Genomic DNA, 27,719 nt, shown 5'->3' on the forward strand with positions numbered 1-27,719 from the left:
TTACATTTGGGTGTTGTGAAGAGTGTGTTAGCTTTCTGGTTGGTCTGAACAATCCTTATTCTAGGACATTACCACTAGGGCTTACTATTTTTCTTCTTCGTGTAGCTGCACCAACTGTTTGTTTCAACACACTGTGCTTTCTGCACTACTGTGCCAGCTTCCACCTTATTTTAAGTCTCTATAGCAACATGTTTCTCAGCAACTGGGAGATGCTTAGTAAAGGCCCCTCAATTTAGAAATATTGCACTCCAACCTTAGAAAAATGCTTTGAAACAAAGATCAAAGAAGTTTTATCTTTAATAATTCAGGATATTTATTACTATTTAATTAGTGTTCTCTGTTTTGACTGCTTAGACAATTACCTGATACTTTGATCTGGGCCTTTGCCAGGCATTTGTTGTGAGCAGCATTAATTTAAAAGCAAAACCTTTAGAACTGCATCTTGAAATCAACTTTTAAGTGCTATAAAACTACCGGACTCCTCTGGCAGTGTCGTCTGACTTTTGGGCCTTTAGTAAGTAATGAGAGAAAGGTAAGAGCAGCTACTGTATTTAAGAGGAGACAATAATTTTGGCCTTTGAACAAAACATAGAATGTGTTCACCCTTCACAGGAAACAAAAGTAGCTGTAGGTTATTTTATGCATATTTAAAATGTTGATGATATGTTGCCTGATTTCAAAAGAAAAAAATTCTCTGTGATCGAGTCAATTGATCTGTTGGGAGATTTCTGCCTTACTTCATGTGGCTTGTCTTTCTCTGTACTGTAACTTAATCATGTAGCATGTTTAAAAGTGCATTTTATTTGCTGAAGTACGTATTCTGAGAACCTGTAAGGCAAGTAAGGTACATATAAGTAATCAAACGTTACTTTTCTTTCACATTACAATAGGTTTCGAGAAAAGGGCTGCTCTTGTTCTGCACATAAGAGTATTCTTATTAATGGGACCAAGATTTATAATTGTAAAAATTTATTTCCTGCACATTTGTACATAATTTTAATTTTCTCGTTCATTTGTTTTCTGGTTTTTTTCATTGTTAAAGGGCACAAGTAGCTGAAATATAACACACTGGCTGAAATGGTGTATGAATGAGCAAAGTTAGTTCAGATTTGATGGCTGGCAGATACTGCTTTTACTTTCATATTATGTTCGTTATAAGGTAGATGTGCTAATACTGAAGTAGATTCTGTTCATTTCACCCAGACATTTCTAACTGCAGTCAAGATCTGGACTGTCCACAAAGTTTTGTATATAAAAATGTAGACTGTACATACATTAATAATGCCTTTTGTAAGGTTTTGGAGGGAGGATTCATAGGTATGATGTTGTATAATGGTGGGCAGTTTGGTAAAACACATAAACACATGCTTAACTTCGAGACCATAAATACCCTAATAGAAGGCTATAGGGTCTTTCCATATAGGTCATTTAAATGTTGGACACTGGACTGTACTGAATAGAGATCTTGTCATTTTACAGTATCAGGTGCTCATAGATTATGCATGCTGCATAATTCAGTAAGGATCTCTTCTTATTTGAGTAAGCAAATTCTAATGAGTTCTGTATATTTTTACATTCATTCCATCCTCTTTCTTTATTTTATGTACCCTTGGTGCAGAGAAAAACAGGAGGAAAACATGAGGCAAGCTGTGTGTTTGTAAGTTTACCTTCTAGGTTTCTTACAAAACATGTAGCTTTCAATAAACACTTATCTTTAATTCATTGTTTAGAATCTTCTGATTTCATTAATTTGCCTACATTGACTTTTCTGTCAGGCTATGCAGAGGCACCTACTACTGCATGTATTTTAGGAGTAATTGTATCACATTTGCATATATATTGCATATGTATTTGCATATGCATATGTATATGTACAAAGTTACATGCCTATGTAAATGTTGGGCAGAGCTGTAGTCTTGCAGAACCCAGTGTTGAGTCCAAGTTCTAAATCTTAGTAAGGAAGAAAATAGAAGAACAGTGGAAAAGAAACGTAGTGGTATTTCTTTCAAAGAAAGACTTAAGTAAAAACTGTGGCGCTGTAGTCTTTAATGAAAAGTTATGAAAGCAAATCTGTATCCCATTATTTTAAGTATTTATAGGTTACTTAGAGACTGAAACACAAAGTAGCAGCTTTCACCAACTAAAATGGTGAGAAGCATATTTATGGTAGACTGAACAATTACAGATCATTGAATATTTATGCTTCATAATTGGCCAGTATTCTGTCATGTTTATGTCAAATGATCAATGATTCTCACTGGAGAAATGTAGTAAGTGAACATTTGTTTAAGTTAGGGTTTAACACCAAAGGTATTATTTAAGTTTTAAATATTTTCCAAGTATTTAATTTTTATTTATTCTGGCAAAATTTCCCTTTTTTCTCCACAATAAGCCGTATATGTGGCCCTTGGAATCTTGTAAAACTTAGATCTATTATACCTAATGTTTTGCAACTGTAATATTAACTGATAGTTACTATAATTAATTCATATTTTTATGTTTGAAAATATAATGTAGTTTAGAGCGTTAATGAAATAAATCCTGAGGGGAGACATTCAGTTTCCATTATTATCAGGGACATAATTACTTTTGCTTTCAGAGTTGTTTAAAAAAGGAGGTTCATGGTTATCCTTCCTTTTTCCCTTCCAAGTCAACTCAATAAGAAATAATGTCACCTCAGACAAAAACATAAGTTCTGTTTGAAAATTTTAGGAAATACCTGTGAGCAATTGCAATCAATGAGTCTTGGGAAGAGGCTGGTTTACAGTTATACCCTCTGTGACCTGAAATTGTACACTATGGACTGTGTAGTAATCCTGCATGTAAACACTGGACTCTTACAGTGAAAGGTCCCATTTCCTGTACTTGAAACTGTTTTGAGGATCAGTTTTGCCCTGCTAGAGTTTTGCAATTACTTGAGTTACTCCTACTTTATGCAGAGCAGAGTGTGCGCAATTTCCTGGCGTTTCTGTGCACGTGGCACCAGAACTGCTATGTTGTCTTATGTATTCTGTTTAATTTAATTTCTGAAATGCAACCAGTAAATTGTTCAGATTAAAAGGTTTTATTTGAATGGTTCGATATGTCTCTGTCTGGAATATGTGCTTTTACACTTTTTTTGTTTTGTTATAGAATGCCTAATGCCATCTGTTCATTTCAAATGGATCCAGACTTGCAGGGTGAGGATTTTTCTTATTTTTTCCCAGCTTTTCTCAAGAGGCATTTCTGTGTCTTTTTGAACAGAAATTACTGAATTGTAATGAAGTCATGCCACTTTCAGAATTTCTGTTCTGTAGCACATGAATGACAAATTACACAGCTGTTAAGTCATACCTTTATTGTTGGATCTGCCCTGGCACCTTCCTTGCCATTATCACATTGGCTCATGGCACACTGGGATCATCTTCCCTAATTTATAATATATATGCTAAGTTTTTTCCCATATTCTCAAACAGGCATGAAGGATAGCCATACATGCCCTCTCTGAGTGCAAAATCTCAGCAAATGCTTCATCTGCTACAGAACAAGTAGCACAAAATGCAGAACTAGCAGGTAACCAGCTGAAGATGTCAGGGAACAACACACTCTCTGATAAGTACAGGAGCTCCTTTCTCAGCTTCTCAACTAAGGGCATTTATGCTTCTTGAGCTGAAATTTGACCCACTGCAGAATGATTACATGCTGATTTTCTGTCCAAAGGGGAAACCCCGTTCCTATGAGATATTAAAGAGTTTAATGCCCCTAAATAGCCTCTCATAAATAATAATCCTAAAATGCTTTGTATTTTACTTGAGCTTTTTTTCTTTGCTATTTTACTTGTGTGCTCTCGCAAGTTAATTCTGGAACTGTGTTTGACAGGCACAGAATGCCTGACTTTGAGGCCACATTTTGTCTGTAAGGATGGACTTGAATTGAGTAGCAGATGGCTACTAAAACAGATTCCCTTCACTTAGAAAGTCATCTTGCACACGGAAGGTGTTTGAATTGGATGATGTGTATGTTTCTAGCATTTGTATTTGAAAATAAACATTTGGAATTTAATCCACAGCCTACTGAAAACTGTGGGAGCCTTTCTGATACTTTCAAAAGGGCTTTGGATCAGTTTACTGGAGAAAGGGAACTGATGATGTGTGGAAGTCAAAACTCATTTTTCACATTGTATGACATGCTACACTACATCTCCAAATAATATCACAAAACATAGTATGACAAGAGCAGGACTAAACAGATGGTATAGCAGTTATTGGCTTCTTTCTATAGCTTAGGCAGCATCTGGGAACCAGCAGAGCCCATAATTTGCTGACTATTAATATTAATCTGGTGTATTCATGGGAAAGCGGTGCACACAGATTGGCTTGTTTCCAAACTGAACAGGTAAAGTGTTTTGTGAGTTATTTCTACTCAGTTATGCATATTTATTGCTTATCTTTAACCTTAATCAACTGTGTATAACTCTTTCTCTCTGAAGTACAGGAAAAAAAGAGTCTCTGAGGACAGGAGGATAACTGATAAACCCCATTCTAGTTTCTAAAGTTTAGTGAACAAGCCTTTTTTTTTTTTGGTCTTGAAATTCTAGGTATGTATGTAATGTATCAGGTATAGGTCATGTTCAGCAGACCTTGCTTTCCACTCAGGAAAACATCCTATAGTGATATGAAAGAAATGAGCTGAAATCATGTAGGTGTATGGGATTTAGTCAAGCAGCTTGAGTGGAATTGCTAAGCAGAAATGTCAAAAGCCAGTTGTTCTGATAAATTGCTTATCTTCTTCTGCAAGAGTCACAGATACTTGACAGAAGATGTGTTTAATGCTTGAAACAGTATACATCCAAAACAATAACCCTGCTGTGCAAACTGACAAACTGTTCCTTGTCGAAGAGCATCTCTGATCAAGAAACCTGTTTGATTGAAGAAACATTATTTCATTATGATCTTGGCTAAAAGTATGGGCAGTTCATAACCCTTTTCCTGGTCCATGAATAAGCTCAATGCTCAAAGATGCAGGTGTGCTCTCTATGGTAAATTCTGTTTTTACAGCCGTGTCACTGGTTATGAGATCATTTTTCCCACCGTTATTTGAAAAAACAAAAGAATTTTTTTTTTCAAAATTTTCCTTCAGAGTTTTGACCAACTCCAAACTCCAAATTTTGTTGTTTTGATTTTTAGTTAGTTTTAAATGAACTGCTCTATTGTAATGTGTGTTTGTTTTCTTTCACAGAGGCTTTCAATGATGTTCAGAGCTCCGTCTACAGAACAGCCTTAAAACTACGCTCAGTACAAAGTCTGTGCCAGTGTTAGTAGCCAAAGAGAATCCTCTGCTTTTACAGGGAGAAGAATCTCTAAAAAATTTGCATTGCTGTTGCCATGAGATATTATGCTACTTTGCTCTCTCATTTTCCACATGGGAATCTCAGAATGCATTATGAACACTTAAGATCTAGATAATGCTTCATACACAATTGATTTTTTTTTTCCTTTTGAATGGCAGTGGAAATACATTAGTAAAATTCTAAACTTATGGGAGAATCAAATTGTTATTACAGTCTGCAACACTGCTATGTAGACATCCCTGGCAATTATTAATCTTTGTGCATTATAATGCTTGTGAAAAATCAAATTCTCATTTTTCTTAGTAGCTGATTTGTTGGAAATAATCATGGATCATTGAAAATGCATTGACTGTCATTATTATTGATACTATAAATATTAATGAGAGCAAAATAAAGTACAATAGACCAGAAAAACCCTGGCTAGAATTCATTCTCCCTGTCTTTGAAGTGAGAGAGAATTCTGTGCAAGCAACGAATTGTGGAACAAAGTCCTCCTCACCTAGGTCACTTTGAAATTACTGGATGTAAATGCCATATTGAGCTAAATTTTATGGAAATCCTTGAATTTTCCATCTGAAACAATCTGTTCCTGAAAAGGCACAATGTTGCAAGTGAGGTCTTGAGGGTAACACAGAAAAGATGACTAGTTTGTTGGCCTTGGCCATAGTTTTTTTTCATTTGGGCACAACCACAGGTACTGGTTTTCATTACCTCTGTTGCCTAGTCCTTCATGTCTCCTCTAGGCAGTCAGTTGCTCTACTCCTCCTTGAACCCTGGTGATCAGAAGTCCACATGGGTTTCCAGATTGAGTTTCACTCACACTGCAATTTTCCCATCTGTACTGGAAAGACCACTGGTGACATATTCTAGATTCTCTGCTGCTTCAGCAATCCACAGACTTTCAGTCTACTACAATTTTTCACTTCTGAAGTTAATGCTAATTGATCATGCCTCTGTGGTACTGAATGTGGCCTGTAAGAAGCCATAGCTTTCTTCCTACGGATGTTAGTTATTCCATAGGACATTTATAATACAGCCTTCTTACCCCTTTCTTGGCCATAGCACCCCTCTTCTCTTTGTATTTGTGCATGAGAAGAAAGCTTACATCAAAGCATGAATTGTTTTCACAGGTGAGCTTTTTCCTGCAATACTGAATGGTGTGTCGTTTTATACTATCTATATATAGAAAAAAACTTGCATCTGTAATTTGGATGGAGTTGAGCATACTATTTTCCTCTATAATTTGGATGCAATTAATCATGCTGTTTTCTCCCCTTCCTATCTATCCCAAAATCCCATTCAGGGAATTTTAGTTGAGCTGTTCTTTCTTTGTAGCCTCACAAGTTTTGCTAGATCCGTAAACCCAGCAAGACCTTTCTCAGATTACTTCTATGTTGCATACTGTTTTAGACTTCATTTTACAAACTTGTCCTAGCTAGGCTTTTCTAATACAAAACTATCGCTCTTCCATTCATGAAAAGGCAGGGATTCTCATTCATTTCTTCCTTAATTTTCCCACAGTGGATTTGATTGATGTTTCTCTGATTCAGCACATCCTATCAAGTGAACGGAGCCAGAGGGGAGAGCAGATTTCTCTGAATATGCAGCAAATCTCTAGAATGTTGACAGAACTGTTCCAAAGGGCAAGATTAGAAAAACCAGGCCAGGTAGATCTGAGAGCTGCTGAATTCACGTTGAGTCTGCTCGTTGCCATGTATGACAGGTGAGAAGAAGAATAAATGTAAATCCATCGTGAAGTATCATAGAATCATAGAATTTTTTTTTTTGAAGAGACCTTAAAGACCATGTAGTTCCCACCCCAAGTGTTGTTTCTACCACTCTTGCACCGTTTCTGTATAAAACTCTCACTTTTGATTTTTTTTTTCTTGGTATACAAACTAGGAGTAGTTCAGCTGTCAGAATATGAGGCAAAAGCTGTATCAGAGAGATGGTGGTCAAATGTTTCCAAAACTATCTGGAAGTCCAGTCTTCTGTCAGTCCATGTCGGCTTTTTCTCTGAACAGCTTTACAGAGTAGCTCTTCTTCTGACTGCCAAGATATTTTGATACACTTCTGCAAAGGAATCTGTATTTGCCTTTGAGGGGCAGCACCCATGCAGAGGTCAAGAATTTTCCAGTCACTTTTCTTCATTCATTTTTCTCCAGCTTAAAAACTTCATCAAATAATTATGAAACAAAATTGATGTCTCATAACTAAGCTGATCAGCTCCTGCGAAGAGCAATTAGTTTCTGGAGGTAATAAGGAGGCAGTTCACAGAGTGTATTTTTCTCATGTATTGTTTGTGAATAATGAATTAATTAACTAAAGGCAGGATTGGTTTGTGATTGTATCAGATTTAAAAGGCTAAATTCATTGTACAATTTATTTACCATGAGTGAAATTTATTCCCTTACATGTTGGAGCAAAGTTTTTTACTGAAAGTGAGTGAGATGTAAGTGGTCTCAAGACTTTTTCTTGAGTCAGTGTTCATTAATAATATGATCACTACTCCTTAAGGTCCCATATTGTTAATGTTTATTTACTTAGAAAAATCGATGAAGGCTAAGAATAAACTGGTGTATTAAGAAAAAAAGCTAGAAACATCAAGAGTATTTTGTAATTTGTGTGCACTGTAGGGAAATAACTTAGAAGAATCTCCTTAACAGGACTATCTTGGTCTTTTATTCTGTTTTTTTAAGACTGTGTAATTTTCCTTTTGCTGTCTTTTTTTTTTAAATTTTCACAAGTTTCTTGACATGTATATAGGATAGAAAAAGCTTCTTATAATTTTCTTCTAATCAAGTTTTCTCTGAGTGCTATTCTCCATAGTAACACTGGAAAGTATTTCATAGGAGGAGCACATACTTTGAAGAGTATGTTGCAGCTTTATGCACTGTGGATTTATCTAAAGACTCTTGGAAAAAATGTTATGTAATGATATTCTGAAGTGCAATACAGCTTTACAAAAGTGGTATTTTAAATATAGAATTCCAGGATTTCCTGACTTGTGCTTTCCAATTCATGTCTGCTTAGTCTTCACAAAAAAATAATTGTTTTGTTCATTAGGTGCCTATGTCAAAAACTTGGGTTCTAAATTAATATAGGCTATTTATTATCTAACAGTCAAAACTGAAGTCCTGGTCCTGCCTATATCCTTTTGTTTAAATTGAGTTGCAGTGAAATTAAATGGAGTCAGCCCAAGAAAAGCTCAGTGCAGATTTGGGGCCATAGTGAAGCTACCTGATGTTATAATGCAAAAACCAGGTTGTATCCTGTATTCTCTTCCATATTTGGGAAGGCTTTCCACAAATAAAGAGCAGATTTTTTTTTTTAGGACATGTATTGTAAAAGTAAAATTATATTTTACTTGGAACGTGAGGTCTTTGAAGGAGATGTTGTGGTTTTGTTTTATGATTCCGTGGCACCTTGGAACAGTTAACTCTGATGTTATGTTCAGTGACAAAGGGTTCTAGACATAAATTATCACTGAAATGTTACATCAGTTATATTTATACATATAAAAGGGTATGAGTTTTGAAGTTGTCTCCTAACATAGCAATATTTTATTCTTTAGAAGTTTCAGTTTTTACATTCTTAGTGAATTTATTGTGACTTATTTTATTTTCTTAGATCTGGAACAGGGTATGTCAAAATTAGATCTGCTGCAGCTGCCCTAATTGCCCTTTCAGGAGACACTCTACTGGCTAAATACAGAGGTGGGAAATATATGATTTTTATACACTGCCTGAAATACTGAACATCAAGAAAAATCTCCATTGTAACTTTTTACTTTAGAAGAGAATACAGTTCTGCCATGCAAAAAGTAAATTATGTTGACTGCTTAGTTACAGAGAAAGGCTGATGCAGAATAATACTTTTCAATTAATGTCTGTAGCCATCTTTGCATAGTCTCAGAACAGATCATAGTAAAGTTTAAAATAAGTAGAGCTTAAAAATGAAGGCCACGTTCTATTTGCCTCACAGAAAAGAACAGAAAACTAGTTTTAAATTTCATTGGATTAGAAAGCCATTTTTTATATTTGATCCAGCAAGCTTTTAGACATTAGACAAAAATGCTTAAAGAACTAAGTATAACAGATAAAGGTGGCCCAGTGTAATGTGCAGCACAAAGATTTCTGCCTGAATTAAATGGCTAAAATGGAGAACAAATGGAGCACCAGTGAAATATTCATCTCATACTCTCCTACTGCCTACTGCATATTTCTGTCCAGATTACAATTTGCAATTAACAATTCACAATTAAATAGGGCACTTCCTGTATAAACATATTTAAATATTTTTCTTAATGTCACAAGAATGAGCTCATTGCTTCCTTCCTCCTTACCTGTCTTAAATGCCAGCAATAAGGAATTGCCATAAATTCCTTCTCTTTCCTTCTCTTTCCCTTGTCATAGGAAGAAAGTATTGCCACAGCAGTCACTGTGAGCCTGTTAGGTGGATAATAAAGTGGAACTTTACTATGCAGTTTATTTGATAGGCTGCAATCGCCATAGCAGTTTGAAGATAGCTTGAAGACACTTCAGGCTCTGCCAGGATTCCAGTTTCTTTCCTCTTGTTTTCAGCTTTCTTCCAGTTTTATGCTGTCCCTGATGGGAAGGTGGCCTTGATTACCCGTAGTGCCCTGAGAAGCCTACTAACAGACTTAAATCAGGTAATGCCACTGCAATGCTGCTACACAACGGATTTTGTAAGAGAAAAAAAACACCTGATTGATACATTTTATGTTTGATTACCTTATGAGACTGAAGTCAATAGGATACTCTCTGGTCATAGGGAGCTACCATGCAAAATAGGTAAAAGAATCAAATTCTGTCCCTTTTCTCCGTCAGAGTAACTGCTTGGATCGGTGAATGCCTCTGCAGTCATGTTGCCTGAGCTTACACATCCTGGGAACAGCTGCATGCAACTGTTTCTAAGGCAACTCCAAACTTCAGATGTCTGTACTCACTAGAATAGCTTGCAGTTGCAGGAAGATACCTTAGCATACAGGTATTTACAGCTGAACTGGTGCTGAAAACGGGATCTGAAAATGACTCCTGAGGTTCAAACCCAGTGTCCTTCGGTATTATAGTGTGGCAACATAGTATGTTAATCCATATCAGTAAGTGAGTTGGAAGCAAATCATTCTGAGGCATGTTGAGCTATGAAACTGCATACTGATGATATGAATATGAACAGGTTTTCTTCAGATCAGTATGTAAAATGGCATTTCTATAGATTCTTCACCATCTGTGTGCTGTCACCATCGCAGCAGAGCATGATGGGAACATCTGTTTTTTATTGAGGTACTTCTGAGCCTTTCTTCTTAATGCAGATCCCAGCCATTGTGGGAGAAAGCTGCAGTCTGTCTTGTGTGGAAATTGCGACTCATGACTGTTTCCATGGGGTGAGTGAAATTCTGATGTCCCGGGAAATTACTTTGAATGTTGCTGATTGATTAAAACTACAAGTGTGTCACCACATAACATCCCCAAGTACCTGCTGTTAAGGGGCAGGGCTGACCAGCAGTCTCACAGTAAAGGAGGATTTGCATCTATAGAAAAAATGTTCAGTAAGATACTGCTGAAGACTTTTGCATTTATTCCCAGACCTTTAGAACCCAGTAACATTTTATATGAACAGAAAATCTGTGCTACCAAGGTCCAATGTCAAAGATTTTATTAGGAATTGTAGATGAAACACCCGTTCTTTTCAAATGAATGTATGAACTTGAGACATGTCTTTTTTCTAGGTTCTGAATTCAGCTATTGTTGAAGAAAAATTCCTGTCTTGGCTGAGATCGGAGCCTGCTGTTCTCCTGTGGCTCCCTACATGTTACAGATTATCAGCCACGGAAATGGTTTTTCACCAAGCTAGATGTAGAGTCTGCAAAGTTTTCCCCATTACTGGCCTCAGGTGCATCAGTTTTTACTATTGTTTGCATACCTTACAGGCTATAACTGATGTATTAAGCAACCAACTTTGGATATAATCTAATTTAGTCAGTAAAAGAGGGAGAGAATCATCGCAGGCTAGTGCTCAAGCCTGCATCCTGCTTCTCTTTAGCTCACTTGCACAGACATGATTATGAAGACTTGCTGAAGGTAAACTGGCAATTCAGAAGTAAAGCCAATTAAACCTGAGTTTCTAATTTCTTAGTTCTTTGTCCCATAGCCAGTTGTATTAACTGGCTAGTTAGGTTATCCATCTTAACATCTTGTTCATCTAAGTAATGGTATAAAATGGCATAGTGGTATAAAAAGAACGCTATCCATTACCTCTGACCAGAATGCTCAGAAAATCAATTTACTGTTACTCTTTTCTCACTAGTAGTAAGCTTGCAAGTTTAGTTTCTTGCATTTTTAGTTTTTTGCTTGCAAATCCTACATCAATCATGTATTATGTGTCACTCAATATTACAGTTCCATGAGAGCAGCAAATAGATGTAAGCTGGTGCATAAGAAGCATATGAAATTGAAACTACATTCTCAAAAATGATGCTAAACAGCTGTTTCTTTCATGAACTGCATTTCAATGCAGTGAGTAAATAATACTAAAATCACTAGTGGGTTTGGAGAATAGTCCATTATCATTTGGACAAAATAACTTGCATTCAGAGAATGTTGAGGAAAGTCATAATTCTAACAAAGCTGTTTCTCTGCATTTCAGAGCCCAGGGATCTGTATTTTCAGTAGTCAAGCTCACTTACACCAAGTCCTTACTTGTGGAGAAGTTATTGAATCCCTTTGTTTTCCCTCACAGGTATCGCTGTTTGAAGTGCCTCAATTTTGACCTTTGCCAAGCGTGCTTTTTCACTGGCCGTCTCTGCAAACCACATAAGAGGTCACATCCTGTTGTGGAACACTGTGTGCAGGTAGAGTCCCATTGTATTGATTAATTTCCCTGTTCAGGTTCTTCCTGTAGGCAAGTAGGCAGTAGATTCTTGAACTACATTCATTATAAAATTATATGTGGATTAGCCATAATGGCCATAACATATTAGCATTATTAATCTGAGCACAGTGTGACAGGAAAAGGAAAAAAGGTGGCTTTTAACTTTGGAATGAGTGTTTTGTTCTGAAATAACTGAATAAAGCGATGAAATATCCTAGTCCAAGTCCTCTTTTCAAGGACTTTAATGGCAAGTTTGCTGTTTACAGATAATCCTTAAACCTGTGTAAAGTCCCGTCAGTGTATCCCAGTGCTCCTTCATCCCAATCCCAATGCAGACTCATGCAAAAATTAATTCGTCCTAAAGTTGGACAAACTCCTGCATGAAATGTTTTTTCTCCTAGAGTTTTCCCACTTTATTGTAAACCCTTCTGATTCATTTGTCCCTGTCAGTTAGGGATGTGGCACAAAAAGGCAGCGTGTGCCCAACCAAGCTCACCTACTTGGACTCCATTACAGGGGCAACTTGTGCTTTCATCACACCAGTGGTGAAGTACAACACTGGGAATTTGTGTTTGGAAGACCAGCTTCTCCTTTGAGCAGGAGATTCCAGATCTTGCACACAGCAGCAGACAGGTGTTTGGGTGGGGATTTTTTTTGTGGATTTATGTAACAGTATCCTTCTGTTCCAGTAAATGAACTGAAAAGCACTTAAGAAAGTTTCCCTAGAAAGCTTAATTTCATGGTTTCCTTCCCAACGCCCTGCAGTTAAAGTGAAAGATACCTGGGTAGCCAGTGTCTGCACTAAAACTAAAGAATGTTAGAGTGCTCTTGTAGTCACCCTTTGTCCGGGGAAATATTACACTGTTACCACTTCATTGTTCTCCTTCTGAAAAGAACACTAACACTAACACAGTGCTAACACTGTGAGAAACTGTATCTGGATGCTCAATATCTGCATTAAAAACAATTCATTCTTCCAAATATTCTTCTTTATTCTCCATCTGTGATAAAGTAGGAGAACCAAATGGCTACTGATCTCCTCATGTGGAGACTTCTAGCAGAGACATTAAAATTGGTGTGAATGGGAGTGTAGATGTCAAAGCGCCAGAAGGAAGGGCAAGAGGAATATAACAAGGCAGGAGGTGATGCAGCCTTGATAAGCTGGTAACCAAGATCACAGAACTTCCACACACAGCTTCTCAGGACAATCAAATCAGGAAAACATAAGGTAGCCTGAAACAAAAGACAAAGTGCCATCTGAAGATGTCATCACAAGAGATGATGATGTAAAGTTAAAGAACAAGACCTCTAAGACACCCAAATAAGGAGGCAAAAGATCACAATTACTGCCAGCTCCTAAAGGAGCTAAAGGTGCATCCAAAAACCAGCCCATGATCACACTAAGACCATGGAGGCTTAAGGAGAACTAGTATCTCTTGTCCTCCCTGTTACTGCAAGTCATTATGGTCATATCAAGTGTATACATACACCTTGGTGTGTGAATGCTGGAAAGACTACTTGGACACATGTATTTAGTGCTTGTGAGTGAATATGAGTGAGTGAAATCAGTTTTGTTGTACAATGAAGTCCCTTTCCTCACCTGTACTGTCTGACATTGAGCTTTCCAACATTGTTTCTGCAGTATTGCAACTAGATCACTGAACTTGGGTTTACTTTATGAAGCCCTAATCCTACATTAACCCTGTCAATATTACTTTATAGGCCAAATATTACAATACAGGCCAAAGTCTATACCAAAATTAAAAGATAAGCTATTCACTATGATAGGTACCACTTTTATATACTTTGTGTGGGACATAAAAGAATCAGTAGTAAGTTGCTGTCCCCATCCCTTCCACTTTTAGCAGATGCTGGCCTTGTCTGGGTAAGTTTTCACTTTGTCTTTATCAGGGAGTGAACTGCTAGGTGGGCATTTGAAATAACGGCAGTTTTTCCTTTCTGTGCTGACACCTTGTGGTGATGTTACTACCACGTTGAGAAACACTGAGAGGCATGTGGTGTGTTTTCTTTGTGTTTTCCTTCAGTCTGTCAGGGCTCACCCCATGTTTTGCAGCAGCCACTTCCTGAGGCAGAATTGGTTTGTGTCCTCCTATAATACAGCTGTTGTACCTGACTGAGCCTGACACTGCTGTGACAAATGGATGTGTATTTTACTATATGCTACTAGAGGAGGACATGAGTTGTGGAAGACTACATCTGTGAATGCTTCATACAAATATGAAAGTACTTCTTCCCATTGATCAAGAGAGAACTTAGATACTAGTTGGGTAGAATTATTGTTGTGACTGTGAGCTTAGTCGTTGTAACTGCCAAAATCCTGTATTAGGGATTTCCAGGCTGCCTCAATTTGGCCCAGGCAAAGTGATTTGTTTACTTAAAGAATTGGAACTGCTCTTGCCTGTGGTCCTGCATCATCATCCAACTTAGCTCCCCTTCTAGGACTCAGATAGCAACCACAAGCTTCTTCAATTGTTGAGCAGGTTGACCTTTGTTTTCTTATGTCTTGCCTTTGCTTTGGACTGTGTCTACTTCTGTGCAACACCTGCTTGAAAATTCACTCCCTTCTTTGTTATTGCTCATTCCGATAGATGTCAGCAAAGGCCAGTGCAAAGCACTTTCTCCGCACCATCAGGAACAACCTGTTTCAAGAGCGCTGCAGAAGAAAGGAGGCTCAGAGAAGAAGGACTCTGGAGACAGTGGAGGAGAGGCACTTCCCTACTCACAAAAAGACTTTGTGAGTTTCATTTTCAGATGAGTTTAGAATCTCTGAATGTCAGAATGTGGAATATTGCTTGATTATGCCCTTTGAATGAATGATTTTGTTATGACAGATACCATGTCATAATTTTTCTATTAAAAAGGGAAAAAATAACTGGGAAGTTGCTGCACATTGTTCTATAGCTTAACCGTAATTATCATGCTGATGACCTAATGACCAGTTGTCTTATAAAATATAACATGCTTGTGTCTTCTTTCCCTCCTTGCTTATGTTGTCTCTCTTGCTCTGTGCCATTTCTTACACTCGGTCTAGGGTCAAGCATTGCAAATATTTAGTACCTGTCACAACTGCATGGGTTTTTAAGCAACTCCTCTGTGAAAAATTCATTGGAAATTAACTGTAATACTTTCCACGTGTGACCCACAGTGCAGTCAGTGACAGTCATTCTACTCAAGTCCCACTGAATTGCAGGCCTGTGGGATTACTCACAGTAGTGAGCTGATCTCACCATTCCAGTTCTTTCAGACCAATTGTTTGGTGTGCTTTGGTTAATATTTAAATTCATTACTGTATTTCCACTGATCATGGATGAGCATTGGAGGTTGTGTTGTGATTTTTCCCAATAGTTTCTCCTTCCTTGCTATGAGATTTTTGTTGATATTTAGGTGTAGAAACTGGAGGGAATGATTATAGGAGATAAGCATATAAACTACAAACGTGCAAAGGGTGAGATTCCTTTCTAGTTGTATAAAGGCCTAGCAACTCTCTTGCATCTCAAATATGTTCTCCAAATGAGGCTTCAGTGAGACTGAAATAGGGAAAAAATGGTCAGTCCTGTCTAAAAGAATTAATTTCCTCCTTGTGCAAAGGAGGACAAAAATCTGTTTATAAAACTGGACTTTGCTAACTCTGGTAGGTTTGCAATTAGAAAACAATTTTTATATGCTATAAGACCAATGGATGATAGTTACAGTGATTCTCATAGAGAATATTATTTCAGTGTTTGTTTTTTAGAATGTGGTGAAATGCAAAACATTTTTCGTTGCTAATATTTCCTCTCTTGTATTTAGCAACAAAACAATATGTCATCATTTTGAATGTCATTTAATTTTTCTGTGAGCAGTCAAGATTTATCTATAATTCTGTGGGGTTTTGCTCTACCTACTGCTTGGGTAGCAATGGGACAAAGAATAATTTAGGGCTGCTGTTTACAGGCGTCTCTATGGGACTGATAAATATCTGGCCTTTTCCAGGCATAGAATGGACGGAACAGCAGGATACTTTGCTATATTTTTGTAGTTGAATTTCCCAATATATTTAGCTCTTGGTGAAAGGCATAGAAGAGAAGCAGCAAATTGCACTGAAACTAAATGAGTGGAAAGAAGAACCTGTTGTTGAGATTCTGTTGGGAGAGTGGAATTTGTTTTTAGGAATTTTCTTCTTTGAGCCAAAATGTGCCAGCAGGCATGGCTAAACCATACTTCTTGCTTAGTCAATAGCATAACTGTCTGTCTACTCACAGTGCATTAGTTTTATTTTGTTCTTTCTCGATACCAAAACCATGTGAGTCTTGATCCTTTACCTACTCATTGTTTCTCTCTTGGCACACAGTCCTCCTGCAGAACTCAGTGCTTCACCACTCCCTGGCCCGGAAAACCTGTCTTTCCCAGGGGATAGTTGTGTCCCAGAGTCACCTGAGTTCATAGCTGAAAACAGGACTGTAATGCAGAAGAGTGAGAATAACAGAAAGACCAGAAAGACCAGAAAGACAGTAGAGCAAGGCAAGACAATAGCTCAGGTGAGCAAAACACGAAGCAGTAATAGTGCTACAGCTGTGAAGAAGACCTACCAAGTTAACTATCTAATTACTAATGAAAATGTATTGGACATCTTCAGCTTTCTGTTAATTCCTCACTTATGGAAAAAAATGTGGAATATGAAAACTCAGTGAAGCTTGAATTTGATGTCTTCCCAAGATTTGTGACTAGTCTCTTTGACTTCCATAACCTTCAGAAGCACCTGTAAGAATATTTGCTTTGGGTTTTGCTGAGTTGTCTTAGAGTAGCACGCTAAAGACTAGCTAAGACTGGAGTCTTCTCTCTATTTTAACAGGTAAAAAATGCCATCATATCCTCCTACTGCTGCCTTAATTCTTTTTAGGTTCAGGCCATTTTTGTTACCATGGCAATAGCAAGAGGACAGAATGATCCCCTCTTAAGGATAAACCCAGAGTGGTGTCCACTCCAACTAAAATAGCTAATGTACAAAAGGTCTCCACTAATCTATTTCCAGCTTCCCTGCATAGAAACAATACTAGAGGAGTGGATAGGATAGTGTAGCTAAAAATAACTGTATAGCAGTTTTTTGTTTCTATATTTGTTTGAAAGGTTGGCAGCTCTGCATATACTCAGAATATAGGGAACACTGGGTTGTGTTCAAACCAGTTTGTGTCATCCCCTCATCTTGTTCTTCCCAGGAGCCAAGGGGTGCAGTAACTGAAAACTAGCCTCTGTGTGTCAGGTCACTCCTTTGGCTGCTACTCCTGTGCTGCCCTTTGGAAGAGATGTCATTTAGGAGTCTGCTGCCCCACTCAAGGTATAGTGCCAGCCAGCATATATCTGCAGGAGAAGTTGTGGGCAGACTTAAAGTGCTTAAAAATATAATTTTGACGGCTGGCATTTGTCATTTCAGGAGACAGCAAGATAGGACTTGCATCCTTGTACTGGGATTCTGTCGTGCATTGCTCATTTGTTCATTTTGAATCTAGGCTGAGAATTCTTTTTGAGCAGTTTTATACTGATTTCCAAGATCTTATAGTGCTTATTTCTGCTTTGCTTCCAAAGTTGTGGACAGTAAGTCCAATGATCGCTTTTAACAGAATTGACGAGTATGGAGGTCCTGGGGACCCAGCGCTTAGTCTCATAATTTCCTGGCAGCCCTGATTCCAGCCCAACTTATATCATGCCCCAAAAGCAGATGGAAAGCATTTGTGTCCTTGACTTCCAGGTTACTGTTCCCTGCATGGCCCAGAGACTGCTACTTCCATGCAAAGACCAGGAGTTTTTATTCTCTCTTCTACGTCCAGTCTCTCTCTTCGTCTCCTTGTCCCAAAGCAGTTGTGGGACTTGGGAGAGACTGTTCCCAATCAGAATATTCCATTTTGCAGAAATTCTAGGGAATATGTGTTTTGTTCTAATTTAAAACAAATTCTCATACACTTAGAATTTGTCATAGAACAAAGAACTTGCTCTATAGAATGAATTTTCCAGTCTCCTCTAATAGCCATTAGAAATACTTTAATGCATCAGTTGATTGTAATAAGTTAAATTTAAAAAGCTAACTAGTAAATCTATAAAACAGACCAAATCCAAAATTTGTCATGCCCTCTTATAGTAAAATTTGCATATAAAAATGAATGTTATTGCTGATAAGGTTATGACCAGATACTTCTTTGTGTTCTAGGCAATAGCCTCTTTTGAAGCAGATGTGTTAAAAATGCACGAATCTATCAAAAGCATTCACAGTGACAGCAGGTATGTAAATGCAGTGGTACACTGACAGAAGACTGGTGGGCAGGGCTCAGTGAAGGGCTAGAAGACAGGTTATTTTTCTGTACCTTGGAGATTCTGAGATTAAATAAAGATCCTATTAAATGAGGGTGAATGATAAAAACTCAGCAACAAAAATTGTAAATGGGGATCACTGGAAAAACAATGTCTGGAAAAGCAAAACATTTTCGTTTGCTTTCATCAGCATTTCTGCAATTGCTAGTTTATATTTCTAAAGGTGATTTTTAAGGGAAAAGATGTTCATTCACATAAAAATACCAGAATAGCATACTTTTTTCAAGTTTTTCTCTGAATAAGGCTTAATCAAAACAAATTTCACGATTTGCATGAAGTTTTTAAATCAAAGTACATTGTCTTTCTAAAAAATGTGCTGTACATCAAATAGAGATTAATAGGCTTAGTACAATAACTATTGGTATAAAATCCATGACATATTATCAAAGAAGTTCCTTCTGATATTCAAACCTTTGACAGGAAAAAGTATTAATTCCTCAACTACAGATTTCCTGAGAAGTGTATTTGTTTGCATGGCAGGAGTGGAAGTTGCTGTATGGGCAATAATGCTAACCTTTTTCTTGCATTTTTGCCTTCCCCTCCTTAATTTTTGTAGTTATATATGAATGTGCTCTAGATAAAACCATGGCTGTGACCCCTTAAACCAATGGAATTACAGTGAAGTGTAGTATTTTATCCTGAATCTACTCTTTATTTCCTTCAGTATGTCCAGTTCTCTCTGTTCCTGTTCTGTTTCATTCTAAGTACAATTGCTGCTCCAAATTCACACAAGGCCACTTCAAGATCAGAGCTAAACAATTGCAGTTCCATTGTAAGCCTGTGTCCTTAACTCGCTCTCTGTTCTCACCTGGGCAAATAAAGAGATGTGGCAAAGATCTTCAGCTTTTGTTTAGGTTAGCAATAGTTGAGAGGATATCTGGGAAGCCTGCTCCTGAAATGCTGCATCACCCTTTGACCCAGAGCTTATCATATAATGGGGTGAATGAATCACATTACTCATGGGAAGCTCTTTATTCTTATTTGTGATCCAACTTCCAGCATTCATGTGCCTGTTCACAGAACTGGCTCTGAGTTATTTGAAGGGAGTCAGCATTTTACAGTAAAGACCCCTTAAACGCTGTTATAAGGGACCACTGTAATATTAATCTTAATTTTAAATTATATGACTTGTCCTATTCAGACAAATCTTGCATAATTCTAGAGAAATCTAGTGGGACTCTTGTCTCTAAGCCAAAGTATAACCAAAAGAAAGTGAATCAGATGAACTTCTGGATGTAACTAAGCAGGACAGATAACTATTTCAGCTCGGTGATATGAAGCAGTTGGTTTATTACAGTAGTGTTAACAAACTTTACTGTCTCCACCTCAGCCATGAGGAAGGCAAAACTATTTCTACCCTGACTTCTTAGAGAAATCCCAACTAGAACAGAATTATGGTATTTTTGTCATACTGTGCTCTGAGTAGGTAATTTCTAAATCTCTGGTATGTGTGGGAGGGTGGCACTTCTTATTGCAAAAATCACAATGTCTTTTCAAGGGCAAGTGGCCTGTGCAGGAACTATTCATATAATCAAAGAAACTGCATAGAATACCATGAGCAAGAAGAAAACTCTATCAAAGGGGTAGAGGCTGCTTTTACTTTGTTGTTGCCTGTGGCCTGTAGTGGGAACTTTTGCAGTTCAGGGAGTTGCCATAAATAGTTTGCTTCTAGGCAGAGGGACTGCTGTAATGTCTCCCCTGTTGAAGCCACCTTTGTGGGAAAGGTAAAATGCAAGGTTCAGTCCTGGCTGTAGCTCCATTCAGCTCACATCTTTCCTCATCTAGAACACTCCTGTTCTTGCTAATTCCATGGATACAGCCCAGCTCCTGAAACATTGGTCTCTAATCCCAAAGCTGACAAAAATTTTCTAAACTGATAAAGGGGATAAAGTTTGTGCTAAAGTGCTAGCTCTTTTCCATGACTACATGTATTTGTGTATGTGTGATCTAGCAAAAATCCCACCCTCCTGTGTCTCTGGCAGGTACATGAAGAAGCAGTTCAACAAATGGAAGGACAAAATACAATTTCTTCACAACTGCCAGGAAGAAAAAAGCTGCAAAATAGAGGCGAAACTCCAAAGACTGAGAGTAAGCCATAAACACCTACAAATGACACTGCAGCAAATGGAGCAAGAAGTAAAGGTATAGTGACAAATATACCAAGAATCAAAGCTATGGGCAATTACTGAACACTGACTACTGCTTCCTGCAGACCAGCAGTCTTGATACTATTTCATGCACCTTCCACTAGTATTTTCAGTTATCTTAGATTCTTGTCTTCAGAGAAAGTAGATAGAAAGCAGCAGGGATTTTCTTGTCATTCTGTGTATATTTAGCATCTAGCACAGATACCCATACTGGATGTTTAGATACTACTGCAATGAAAATAATGAATATTCCAATAAGAGTGAGAAAATGGTTTCCAACAGAAGTGTTAGATACTCCACTGCAGTCTTTTCTTCAGAGAAGAGTCCTGTGTTGGCATTGAATAAATAAAATACTCTTTTGTCATTCCTAATTACTGTCTTTTACTGGAAAGTAATACAGACGTCTTACAGAAAATATTTTATTTCTTTTCAATTGTATTGATTCTTGGTCATTAAAATTATTTGTGAGATTCTAAAAAGGCCCTTATTTCACAGAGAATGTATACATATTTGCCACATACAGCATTTTGTAGCATCTTCGGCAATGCTGCTTTAGTACTATTGGCAAGCCAAAATATCAGTTATTTTCACAATGTATTTTCTGTGTTTTGTCTATTGTAGACAATGTTACAGTCATCAGAAGATCCTTTTGCGCAGTATCAGAATACAATGCCAAGAAATCCCCCTGTTCTGCTGGAAAGGAAAATGCAGGGTGGATTAAATCCTGCCCAAATAAGGCCTACTTCCAGAACATGTGCAGACTGGAAATCTTTGAGTCCCCCCAACCCTGCAAATAGAATGCAGCTTTTACAGACACCTGAGGTTCCCACTGCAGTGGACTTTATGTTTTCAGATGACCCACTGGAGTCATTGTCCCTCCAGAGTGACAGACCTTTTATGGGACAGTATAAAAAAGCAAATGAGAACCAAACATATCTGCCTAAATTGACAGAAAACTCTCTCAGTGGCGTCATGAGGAATACAGTTCTTACTCCCTCTGCAGTGCAACTACCACCTGATGAGAAGGAAGTCAGGGAGGAAATGGAACTGCAGCAGCTAGTGATGAAACTGAAGGATGGATTGTCTCTCCAAACCCAACCAGGTACAAGCTCTCCCAGTAATCTCGACACTGTCTTCTCACCTTCATCCAGTTTACTCTGTAATATTGTTCATAATCATTTAACTCTTCAAGGAAATTCAGAATCTTGCCTTAGCCATTGTAGGAGCATTCAAGCTCTGTACTGTAAGGTAGAGCGTGTTCCAAATATAACCCTTAATGTTTGACTAATTTGAAACTGGATGAGTTAGAGCTCATAAGAGAAAATCAGTCTCAGCAGTTAACTAAGGAGCAAAGTTAAACTGGTGAGGGCACTAGAGGTCTTTGCTGTTGCCACTTCTGTGACACTGTAACTGTGACTCCAGTCGCAGGCAGACTTCCAGCAGTACAAAATCCCTATGTAATCAATGATTTTACACAGCAGGGCTTTGTTCAACACTCAAGATGCCTCACTTTTGATAATGAGGATGTAATCAGGAATATGACATAAAAAGCTGCCATTTCTACAGAGTTATCTTAACTTAAAGATTTATAAACAGTTTTCCAGGGCTCTGGCAGCATTCAAAAGCTTAGAAAGACTTAAAATCTGTTCTACTTTTCAGCCCAACAGACTACTTTGCAGCAGGAGTTGTTCTCTACAGCTGAGCATGTTTGCAGGTCCTTTTCTGACCTCATCAACCAAGTAATTTCACCAGCTTGTGAATGATGGAAGCCACCATTCACCTTACAGCTTCACTAAACTACTTAAGGTAATTGATGCCATGTCAAACTCTTTAAAGAGTCTCAGGTGTTGCATTGTAATAACACAGCATAACAGATTTCTGCATTTAATGACTTCACCAGGAACATATTGGAGAACAATATTCCTTTTTTGTGGTTTCCAGCTCCTGTGCAGTGGATTCCTCAGCAGTACAAATGATTGCCCATTTCTCTCTCTTTAGCTGAGTTACTTCTTTGTAAGTCACTCAAGTATTTCTTGTTGGTGCCAGCAACAAGGAAAACTTTTTTTTTTTGGTAATGCACAGAAGTATTTTAAAGATCTGAGAAATGAAAATTATGCAGTACCACTTCAGAGATAAAAAATATAGACTTAGTTACTTATTATCACAGTTCTGCAGGAGGTGCATAAAAAATAGTGAATGAGTACGTTCGTGTGTGTTCAAAACCAGTTATGGTTCAAGAAAATATGCATAATTTTAAGGATTTTAAGGATGTCACTGAAAGTATACCAGCTTTTCAAGAGAGAAAATACTCCTAATTATTACAGAATTTTTTCTGTGATTACTGAGAAAATAAATTTGGCTTGGGTAAAAGCAAAATATTTTTGAAAGCTTTGGGAGAAAAGTGAGATAAATTATATATTCTGAAGCTTTGCTTCATGTATAATCAAACAGAGTTTAGGCTGATGTGATTGAAAAGACTAATGAAAAGTGTAGTGCCTAAAAAAAGCTGCTCAGCAGAACTCTTAATTTTCCACATAGATTTTCCTTGCTTGTATTTTTCAGAATTAATTGTAATCATCAAGATAAATCACAGAATCACAGAATATTCTGTGTTGAAGGGACCCAAAAGGATAATAGAGTCCAACCCCTAGCCCTGCAAAGGACCATCCACAACAGTCACGCCATGTGCCTGACAGTATCATCCAAATGCTTCTGGAACTCTGTCAGGTTTGGTGCTGTGACCACTTCCTGGGGAGCCTGTTCCAGTGTCCAACTACCCTCTGGGGGAAGAAACTTGTTCTAATATCCAACTTAAACCTCCCCTGACACAACTTCAGGCCATTCCCTTGGGTTCTGTCACTGGTCACCACAGAGAAGAGATCAGTGCCTGCCCCTCCTCTTCCCCTTCCGAGGAAGTTGTAGCTGCAGTGAGGTCTTCCCTCGGTCTCCTCTGCTCCAGGCTTAACAGATCAAGTGACCTCAGCCTCTCCTCATTGGCTTCCACTCAAGGCCCTTCCCCATCTTCATTGCCCTCCTTTGGACGCTCTCCAACAGTTTAATATCTTTCTTATATTGCCACAATATTCAAGGTGAGGCAGCCCCAGTGCAGAGCAGAGCAGGACAGTCCCCTCCTTCGACTGGCTGGTGATGCTTTGCCTGATGCCCCCCAGGACATGGTTGGCCCTCCTGGCTGCCAGGGCACTGCTGGCCCATATTCAACTTGTCATGGACCAGGACCCCCAGGTCCCTTTCCACACCACTGCTTTCCAGCCTCTCATTCCCTCGTCTGTCTGTACATGCAGGGTTGCCCATCCCAGGTGCAAAATCTGGCACTTCCCCTTGTTGATGGCTGGTGATTGCCCAGCCCTCTAATTTGTCAAGGTCTCTCTGCAGGGTCTCCCTGCCATTGAGGGAGTCAACAGCTCCTCCCAGTTTTGTGTCACCTGCAGACTTGCTTAGTATCCCTTCTAGTCCTGTGTCCAATCATTTATGAAGATGTTGGAGAGCACAGGGCCTAAGATGGAGCCCTGTGGAACCCCACTAGTGACAGGTCACCAGTCTGATGTTCCCCCCGTTGACTATCACCCTCTATGCTTGACTCACAAGCCAATTGCTCACCCACCACATGATGTGTTTATCCAGCTGTGTGCTGGACATTTTGTCCAGAAGAATACTGTGAGAGACAGTATCGAAAGCTTTACTGAAATCCAAAAAGATTATATCAACTGGCTTCCCTTGATCTACTGGGGGTGATAAAGGGACTGTCTGACTCATTAAAATGGCTAGAAGTCTTATTTTCTGTTGGTAGCACCTCAGCCTTCTTCTTGAAAGACCTTACAGTGTGGTGAGATTAATGAACATTCCTGGTTCTTTCTGCTAGTTTTGGTCACAGAAGGCCTGAATTACACGCACTGCAAACACTCAAGAATTTACAGCAACTGTTAGCCACTGGAAACTAAGAAGTGGTTTGTCTCTAGTAAAGGAAGTATGAAGATGGTGGAAAGAAACTTATTGAGGAAGGGCCCCAGAAAACAGTGATGAGGTCACCAGTAAGTGCATGCAGCCACACTAGCACATAAACAATACAGTGTGAGATAGAAGCTTAATAGCTTTTGCAAGATGCCAGTGCCAAGAGATAAACAACAATCCAAGGAACCTAGTTGTTGATTATGGGAAGATATCCATCAGCTTCTGATGAGGCTTTAAATCTCCAGCCAGTGTGTGCATCTGAATTAAAAATGGTTGGAAACAGTGACAACTGACAAATACTAGTTTGGTCTGATGCAATTTCACTGAACATATCTGGAGCCCAAATTCTTACAAATAGATATTCCCGAACTACCATGAACTCTTACTTCATGGCAGTGTGTAAAGACTGAAAGAAGTGTTTTCCCATGCTAAGAAGCAGTTGTTTAGCTCCCAAATACCTACAAGATGAAAGGGACAAAATCATAAGGTCTTTCTTTTGCTGTTACTCAGTTCAGCTGACAAGGAATCAGCTTCTGTCAGACATGTTCATCCCATCCTTCTGCCAGACTCAGGCTGGGAAACAGTAAGCCAGGTGCAGTATCTACAAAAACAGTCCTAACTCACTCAAAGATCTGCCATGACCTTTATAAGGAAGAGTAGTAGGAGGCAATGTCCTGTCTGTAAACACAGTAACATTTTGAATTGTTCCTGTATAGCAGATCTACTTTCACCTCATACTCGGAGTCCTTACTTTTTCTCAACACAGACAACCTTTTGTCATTTGCACTTTATCACATGCAGGTTTACATGTAATGAATTGCATCTCCTTTTTTATTTCAGCACAATTAATTACACAGATTGTGTCCTTTATATCTGCAATTACCAAATGTTCTCCACAGTGTGACCTATATTAGAGATTCATCTGTTTTCTCGGTCTTAACTGCGCATCCTTTCCTCGAAGGCCAAATTTTGCTACAGACTATTAATTAAGAAGCTTGCTGAAGCAGAGAAGTATTGAAAATTTGTTTAAGCTAAATATCATCTTGGCCCATAGTGGTATTTCACCATTTCTGTTGCTATCTGAAGGGAAGAAGAAAGCTGCCATGAGCCATTTCCCAAGGGATCCTATTGTTGCAGCTGGGATATATAAGTGGAAGCACTAGCCTCTTCCCAAAGGGCCCTGTGGAAAAGCAGCTAGGGTAAACAGTACCTGTTCGGGTAATCTGTCTGATTTTATATTTTCTAGAGCTGAAGTGCATATGGGAACAGGTAACATCTGGTCTACTACAATACCAGTGGTATTGCAGTACTGGCTGAGGCATCCAGCCCTTAACATGCTCTTTGTCAGTTGCTGGACTTAATAGCTGTAGGGACTGTGGTTGAAGACATGTCTCTTATGTTGATACAAAGTTGCATACAATGGGGCTTTTAGATATATTAATATAATTTAGTTAATTAACAACATAGGAACAGGAGAGAGAGGACCTGTTGTAACAATGGTCTTGCCGCCCTCCCACACGGTAGCAGAGCACACTCATAGGGTGTGGCTGCAGTTCGGGGGGGGTGGTGTTGCTGAGTACACTAAACTCTGTGTTCCTGTGCTTATCCTGCTTTAGTGTTCCCTCTTCTCTTGAACACTTAAATAGTTTGTTGCATGTGTAACTTGAAGCACAAATCCAGTGCCATTGAAGCTGATAGTCCTCTTACAGTTCTTTGTCTGCTTCCTTAAGATAATGATTTCACCAAGTGAGACTGTGTTTAACCTTTACTTTGTTCAGGCCCAGTAACCATTTTAAGATTTCCTTTACACATTTTGTTACTTGAACCTATTTCTCCAAGTTGGTGAACAACCAGCAAACCAGTTTTTCTGTGGGCATTTGGAGAAAAAAAAAAAAAAGAAAAAAGAGCAATGAAATATTGCTACATGCTCAAGGAAAGNAAAAAAAAAAAAAAGAAAAAAGAGCAATGAAATATTGCTACATGCTCAAGGAAAGAAACTTTGAATGAGCAATTAAATATAATTGCCCTGGAAAGCTGAAATTTGTAGTTGCATCCAGCCAGTCAGGCAAAGGAAATATTTTATCTCATAAAAGCATGAAATGTTACCTGCCCTAAGTTATGTTACATTAGTTTAATATCAAATTGCCTGTTAGAGTTATAAATAACAGAGGAAACTGATTTTTCTACAAAGAGCTTGCAAACGAAAACAGAAGCAATTGTAAGTTATACATGAGTTTCTTGTATTAAACACTTTAAATAAGAATGTGTAACATTTTAAGTAGTATTTTTAATAACTAAGAATTTAGGGAAAATATCATAAAAATATAATGTGAAAGCAGAGGAGCTGGTAAAATCTGTTAACCCTTTTACTTTTGCTAGAAAACTTAAAACGTTTTTGGAAGGTATTTTTCATGTAAAAATATGTACTATTTTTCTTTTAGTAGGATGATGTCTTTGAGCAGTGATTGCTTTGTGCAAGTGTACAGCTACACATACAATCAAAATCACCATCTTAACTCTAATCCAGTCTTGGAACCAGTGGAGGGTTTTTGATAATTTCCTTCTCTGCTTGTCTGTGTTTTGTTGAAGGATCAGTTATTTCCTGTTTTGTCACCCAAAATCGTGCCATGTGTGAATGGGTCCCATGTATTACTGAGATACAAACAGGTTAAAGTAGGCAACTGCTTATAAATCATGCAGTTTATTAAGGAGATGAAATTAATGGATAATTAAAAAAACCCATAAGTCCAAGTTAATCGGAGATATGGTGCCCATGCTTACAGGCCTTTTTCTACATGTAAATTGACATCAGTGAGGATTAGAATGCAAAAAATAAAGAGAAGTAATTAAAAAATATCTACAAATCAAGATCTTGAACTAAAAGTGTGATTTCCTCTTTTTTCCTAGCTCTCCAATGACTCTTCGAAGTAATGTAGGTCTACTCTTATGCATGTGGATACTTATTAAATCTTCAAATGAGTCTCTCTTCTTCAGAATTGGCGACCTCTGAATATGAG

At 38.1% G+C, this 27,719-nt stretch overlaps 1 protein-coding gene across 1 annotated transcript; it reads left to right on the forward strand.

Moving 5' to 3' along the window:
• Nucleotides 1–11: 11 nt before the first annotated feature.
• DYTN (dystrotelin) lies at nt 12–27,719 on the forward strand. The gene is given in 17 exon segments (XM_017834510.1): nt 12–1,657; nt 3,133–3,179; nt 5,218–5,292; nt 6,851–7,052; nt 8,960–9,045; nt 9,913–10,001; nt 10,665–10,736; nt 11,082–11,245; nt 12,092–12,203; nt 14,833–14,978; nt 16,575–16,761; nt 18,426–18,496; nt 20,569–20,728; nt 21,355–21,835; nt 22,393–22,481; nt 22,484–22,539; nt 27,610–27,719. Coding segments are annotated over 17 exon segments (2,295 nt in total). The 5' UTR covers nt 12–1,502; the 3' UTR covers nt 27,713–27,719.

The sequence above is a fragment of the Lepidothrix coronata genome, unplaced genomic scaffold (genome assembly GCF_001604755.1).
Source record: "Lepidothrix coronata isolate B3197 unplaced genomic scaffold, Lepidothrix_coronata-1.0 Scaffold7, whole genome shotgun sequence".
Classification (NCBI taxonomy): domain Eukaryota; kingdom Metazoa; phylum Chordata; class Aves; order Passeriformes; family Pipridae; genus Lepidothrix; species Lepidothrix coronata.